The sequence below is a fragment of the Carex rostrata genome, unplaced genomic scaffold, assembly GCF_964058835.1.
Source record: "Carex rostrata unplaced genomic scaffold, lpCarRost1.2 SCAFFOLD_141, whole genome shotgun sequence".
NCBI lineage: Eukaryota > Viridiplantae > Streptophyta > Magnoliopsida > Poales > Cyperaceae > Carex > Carex rostrata.
In genome coordinates this window covers 7,652-14,862 of record NW_027601204.1, presented here as the reverse complement: position 1 = coordinate 14,862, position 7,211 = coordinate 7,652, and the positions used below count along the sequence as shown (strand labels likewise).

The following is a 7,211-nucleotide window of genomic DNA, read 5'->3' as shown; positions in this document are numbered from 1 at the left end:
CTATCTGTCTATTAATTTTGTTTCCGACTGAAACACCAAATAGGCCACTCTCGCTCAAACCAAATAGACGTCCAGTTTCACAAATCAAACCAAATAATTCGGCCACATAATTCGGTCCCAAATCAAACCAAATAGACCTCCTCACAGCCGCTCTCCCTCAAAACCCTACATCTCCCAGTCGCTCACATCTCATTACAACAAAGTAGACACTTTTTGTGAGAGAAAAAATGTTTTTATGACAGTCGTTCATCGCAAAAAGTATCGTCGCAAAAAGAAAAAGCTGAACAATGAGAGTAGTCCGTCGCAAAAAGCTGAACAATGAGAGTAGTCCGTCGCGAAAAGTGTCTCATTCTTGTTGTGTCTACTCGCTCCAATACGTCCAAGCAAGAAAAGCATATATATCATCCTTTGTTTCAAGTGCAGCGCCACCTCCGACTTCCCTCCGTATCACCAATAATTTAATTTAAAACAGGCCAGGAAAATAAGTACTTTGCAACCCGGAAAATATTTAAAAATTGCAAACTACGTACCTGAAATATCTACATTATGATTAACTTCAATAAAATAAATCAGAGAAGAGTAGATGAATTAAATTTAAAGCAAGCAGCCTAGGAAAAATTTGAAAATCATCCTCAATATCTATTAGATTATGTATGGATGCAAAGGGTAGCATCCCAGTTTTCGAACATGTTAAAAAATTATTTGACTTAAAGTATAACTCGTGCTTGAAAAACTTTTAGAACTTCATCATCATAGAATATTGAGACTCATATTGAATTTTTGTGAAATAATTCAAACTATCTAATATTTATAAGCTAATATATATATTACGAAAATTAGCAATTATTACACTATATATAAAAATATAGGTATTGTAAAGTCCTTAAAAAAAATTGTGTTGAATATGAAATTTTGAAAGCATCGTAACAAATTTTAATTTTAATTAATAAAAGGTAAATTAATTACATTTTATTTGCTTGTAAAGACATAATTAAAGGATTTTTACTTTTTAACTCGAAATATTTAATTGTAATCTCATGGTAATTGAAATCTTAACTAGTATTGCATGTGCATGCATTGCAACGAAAACATATTATAATTTTGACAAGACTTCGAACTAAAGCTGCCCTAACCATTATTCAACGTTGTCAGAATAGTTAAGGGAGTTCGCATAAAGAGCGGTGATGCTCGCATAAGGTATGGTCACCGACACTCTTTCGCATATGCGGACGCGAGGGTGGTGACCGTAAGCATGGGGCCGAGACGGGCTTCTCAAGCACGGCCCGATTTCAGTCCGTCGTGTTGGCCCGAGATGGATTTTGGGTTCGATATGATATTGGGCCGTAGCAGGCCATTCAGCGATAATAGAGACATGGGTCTTATTCTTAGTTCCGGCCCGGCCCTTCAATAATGGTCCGAGACCGGATTATTCTTGATTCAAGCCTAGTCTTTTGAGGACCTTATGTACATCACCCTATCAGTGCGTTTTTGCATATTAAGATATTAGATCACTTAAATATAGATGGTTATTTATGCTATTTGGATTAATTATATTCTCACTCTTGCATTATTATGTTAGAATTTATTGTTGAAATTTGATGTCTTTTAACCATTAACCATATTTTTTAACCATTAACCATATTGGGTATTTATTTCCATTTTAATATCTACATTTATTATTTGATATATTGTATGTCGACCGGTTATGATTTAATTATGAGTATGTAGTACTTGGCACTAATTTCTATTATGTTATTGTTTGTGTATATAACTAATTTCATGCCAAGCACAAAAATGATGTAAATTGACATGTACGTGTAACTTTACACCTCGTTTGGATGGAGAGTAGAGGAAGGGAGGGAATAGAAAGGAAAGAAAACATTCGTCAAATTGTGTTTGGTTGGTAAAGCTATGTCGGAGGTGAAGGGTACATGAGATAAAATATTTAACCTTTTTATCACTTAAATCAATAGAATTGGTTTAACCTTTTATCTTTTTGCAAATATTTTTAGAAAAATAATACAAATGTCCAACTCTATATAGGTGTGTCAGTGGGTATGATACGGGTAGGGTGGAACCATTTTCATACCCATACTCACTAAGAATTGACTCTACCCATACCCTATCCATACCCTACCACCCGTTAAAAATTTGCCTTACCCAACCCTACCCATATATGTTAAGATTAGAGGATAACGAAACGGTAGTGGACGAATAACGAATAATACAAATATAATAGTTTTATTAATTTTACAAATAAATCATGAAATTTATCATGTCATACATATGCAATCACAATTACTAATATAAAATTAAAATATAAATATGCAAACAAATCAAAATCACAATTTTAAGTAATAGTTTTTTATTAAGCAAAAAAAAATTAAAATCACAAATATCTCCTCTGACAAATTCAATTCCTTCACTAAATAATAAAGCATTCAAATAAAAATGTAAAATGTTTAGGATAATATTTTTCTTTATGATATAATTTATTTTATATAATTACCTGTTACCCAATAGGTACGAAATAACCTTACCCATATTCATACCCGTTTATCTAATGAAAAAATATCCTTACCCATACTCATACCCAATAAGTTAACAAAAAAAATCTTATCCATATCTATCTTATCGAATACGATACGGTTAGGGTGAATGGGTAGACGGGTGTCATTGACACCCCTAACTCTATATCTTACCAACATAAATCTCATATAAGTTTTTTGTCACAAACCTAAAAAAAATACCAAATTTATAATTAACATTCTAGATTTTAATCAACCAAACAAGAAATAAGACGGAAAGAAAAGTTAAATTTATTTTCTCTCATTGATCATCCAAACACAAAAAAATAAAAAATAAAATCTTCATTTTTATTCCATTCCATGACCTTCTATTCTTCACCTTCATTTCGTTCCTTTACTCTCCATCCAAACAGGGTGTTAATAAAACGTTTTCTGAAACATAACTTTTAATAAGTGAGAAGTTTTCGGAAATATAACTTTTAACATGTACGTGCATGTCAATTAACCCACAAAATGGAGCTGATTCAAAATGGAAAAGAAGACATGGAAAATATTCGTGTAAAAACATCTCCATCTTACTTAAAAAAGAAATACAAATGTTAATATGACCCCTACAATTTCAATTACGGAGAAGTCATGCACGAGATCTTGTTCTCATTGCTAATTGGTTTGTAAGTGGTACCTATAAACTATAGTTTTGAAAATTAATTTTTGGTCGCAGGTTCTAAATCCGTAAAGAACTATTATTTATGAGTATTCAATAATTGGGTGGCGACCTCCAACCTTTACAAATTTGTTTTTTCTTTAGTTGCTACATCAACAAAATTGAAATTTTAGAAACGAAAAAAAAGTGAAAAAATGACTAAAGATATATGTGGCGCCATAGAAAAAGTTGAAATAAATTTAGAGCAGTTTGTTTGGGCCTATATTAGGCCCAACTTGTGTACAAAGGAAGTTCATTTGAATCCATCTGTATTCTGCGCAACATCTGTCTGTTAATATTCTTTCTCATTTCATTTCCTTCTCAAACACAAATAGACCGCTGTTGCTCAAAACCCTAAAACACCCAGTCGCCGCTGTTTGAGGAGATCTCAGAAAAATAGGTGGATGGTTTAGTAATGTTGTCAACATTGCTTTGCTCTTTCTGATTTCATCTTTGTAGTGGTAGACTCAAGTTTCACAGCACCAAGGTCAGCATTTTTATAATTATTCACTAAAATTACGAACTGTGTTTTTAGGGTTTATCTTTTTATTTAAATTTTTTTATTTACGAACAGTGTTTTAATTTGATACTTATGAGGGCTTTATTTTAAAAACCTTTTTTGTGTCTTCTATTGAACTGTTGTTGAGGCTGGTACGGAACCAAATTTACCATAAAACTTTAGTTTTGGCCTTTGTTTAGTTGTTGTTTTGAACCTAATTTTTTAGTTTTGTGCTGTGCTGAACCTAATTGTGGTCTTATTTGTATTAAATCATGTTCTGAATTGGCGTTCTCTTGAACTGTGCTGAGTTTGAATCAGTTTTGTTTGAATAATGCATGAACTTTCTGTGATTGCTATTGTGATAGGGCAAGAATTAGTGTGGGCTTTTTAATTGGGAGAATAAGAAAGAACCACTGTTTTTAAATGCGTTAAATATTGTTCTTCAGTGTTTGAAATGTGTTCAGTGCTATTTTTTTCGTTGCTGAGAACCTTTTTTTCTTTTTGGGTATTTAATTTGGTTGAGAAGGGACAGAATTAGGTTATAATTGAGGTATATATCTTTTTCTCAAATGTGATCTTTTTCTTCCTTTGTTGAACATCCTTCTTTGATGATATTAGTAGGTTATGCTACTCTTTAACAAAAAGCAGCAGATACTGATAAAGCCTATAACTTTGAACGGGTACATGCCATGATTTCCAAACGTTATTGGCTTAGGTGCCAGTTCTGGTACAACCTCCAACTTTGTGTTAGTACACTTGTCAATTTGATAAATGTTTGGGTTTTCAGATTTTTCGGATGTTAATTTTTGTGTTCTTGAGGAGGATCTGGTACTTATATTTGTGATATTGCAAAAATCTGTGGTTTAGAATCAGTGTTTTGCAAACTGATTTGGTACTTATTCTTTATATCAAACACAAATCTGAGTAAAGGAAAACGTTTTTGCAAATTGAAAATAGAATTAGGTGCTTTTGTTTTATTTTGGCTGATACTCGTGAGATTGATTTCTGTTTTTGATATTCTTATTTGAATTCACTCAGTTCAGGTATGATTTTTCAGTCATGTAATGGCTGTTTGGCATAGACAGAGAAAATAAAACACATTTCAATGGACAACATCAGACCTTTAATGTTTTTTTCTTGTAATTTCCTTTCTTTTAAGTATGAGTAACAAATTTAGGCATTCTTAACCATAGTACTAACTACACTAGTTTCCTCTAAAAAATCAGATGCTCAAGCAAAAAACAAAAAGCTCTACCACGAGAGAACAAAGCAGTACCGATGGTGCGCTATGCCATGAGAGCAGCTGGTCTGAACTTCCTGAAGACATTATTCATCTCTTCTCCAAAAAGCTACTTGATATATCTGATTTCATACGCTTCCGTGTTGTGTGCAAGAGGTGGCAGTTATCAGCACCAGTCAACGATCCTCCCCCACAACTCCCCTGGCTTCTAAAGTATTGTCATGACCTTGAGGAAAGTACCATTATAAGCTTCTACTGCCACTTGTCTGGAAAAGTTCATACTTTCACCTGTCCAGATTTGTGTGGTGCTTCGTTCATTGGCCCCGCATGCCGCTACTTACTTGCCTATCACTGGAGAAATTCCAAGATGTATCTTCTTAATCTTCTTACTCGTGATCAAATCCATGTTCCTATTGTTAATGTCTGTGGGTTCGTCCCTGACTATATTGGTCCGGATCCAATTGTAGGTGGCGATATTGTCATCATATCAGGATATTGTTATAAAAGAAATACCAATATGATGGCTTTTTGGCGACCTAAAGCTGATGATTGGGACTATGTAGAAGTGGTCGGCAATGGCAGTAAGGCATATTATATGGGACATTACTTCAGCAACGACGAAAAAACTAATATTACAAATGTTATTGATATTGCCACCAAACAATTGGCTTATCATGTTGCACCACCAGATGACACAAACCCTCTTCTAAACGGTTGCACAATATTGGTCGAGTCAGGTGGAAAAATCCTAAGGTTGTTCCAGTATTATGAGGGTGAGCAGTGCCACTTTGATATATACTCTCTTTATTTCGGTGATGATAAAGGGAAACCTTGTTGGGTGAAAATCACTGATATTGGCAACCAAATGTTGTTTGTACAGTACAACCTTACTGGGTTATCTTTCTGTGCGAGTAACATTGCTGGATTAAAAGGGAATTGCATTTACTTCTTGATGATAAAGGGGCTATGTCTTTGTAGATATGACATAGGAGATAGTACAACTAAGGTGTTGCCTTACCCTTTTGATTCAGTGGGTACTTGGTTTGTGCCTAGTCTGGTATAGCTCTCCAATATCAATTATGCATAAAAGCCATGTAAGTTTATCTCAGTATTAATTTAGCTTTTTGTTTAATTAGTTAGATATTTAGTTCAGTTGTTCTAATTTGACTGCCTTCTTAACTCTTTTACTGATCAGTGCTTTTGCAAAGTTATTTTAGTATTACAAATTTATCAACTGACTGATACTTAATACCGCAGCTTGAACTTTACTAATGCATTGGTGCATACTGGACCAAAAAATTTTCTATCACATGTTTTCACTTATGTTGGTTTCAGGTACACAAGAGTCAAGACCGATTGAGGTGTGTCTCCACATATATATTAAACTATGAGATCGCTTAAATATAGGTCGATATTGTCGCCACGTTGGTTAATTTTATTCTTACTTAGAGTTATTATGTTATGGTTTATTTTCATTCGAACTAATATTGTAATATGGCGAAATTTGATATCTTGTAACCATTCACCATGTGGGGTATTTATTTACATTTTATATATCCAAATTATGTATGAATTTGATATACACATGTCCAAGCTGTCCTTCACCAATGATGTTGACTTCACTAAAATCGCCTGTCAAGCATGGAACTAGAAATTGGATATAGAAGAATTAAACATCATTTTTTAATTTTATAACACAATGATGAAAAGATTCTTCACTTTGAAATTTATAGAAAAAATACAACTGACAGCTAACATAGATAAAATGTCATGTCTCTCAAAACCAAAAAAAAAAGTAATTATTCATATAATTTTTAATTTAAATTTAACCTATGATTTCCTAAAAAAAATCAAATTCAACAATATTCATATAGAATTTTCTATCATCATTTTCTAACAACAAATTTGTAACATCCCAGTATTTTTTAATCTTTAGAATTTTTTATTTTACATGAAGTGAATCACATAATTCCGAAATTATTATAATATTGTAACATATTCATACTCTCCTTGAACTACTGTAAATTAAAAAAAAAAAAAACTATTTAGAGTAATTTTATTTCAAGGTCGTACGAGAGATTAGACAGATCTCCAATGTGCTAAAATATTTTATATTTTGTTTAATGATATGTTAATTAGAATTAAGATTTATTTTATCAAAACATGTATAAGTAGAAATTTCAGTACTTTATTACTCAATTTCAATACATAAAGGGGGCATAGTATAAATCAACCAATCTT

General features: G+C 32.5%; 1 protein-coding gene across 1 annotated transcript; it reads left to right on the top strand.

Annotated features, from left to right (window-relative positions):
• The first annotated feature begins 4,956 nt into the window (after window positions 1-4,956).
• LOC144550253 (putative F-box protein At5g66830) lies at window positions 4,957-6,033 on the top strand. The gene has a single exon (XM_078298532.1). It carries the CDS (start codon window positions 4,957-4,959, stop codon window positions 6,031-6,033), a length of 1,077 nt encoding a protein of 358 aa, XP_078154658.1.
• The last annotated feature ends 1,178 nt before the right edge of the window (window positions 6,034-7,211 follow it).

Coding starts and splice junctions, on each gene's coding strand:
- LOC144550253 (XM_078298532.1), top strand. CDS start 4,957: ATGCTCAAGCAAAAAACAAAAAGCTCTACCACGAGAGAACAAAGCAGT.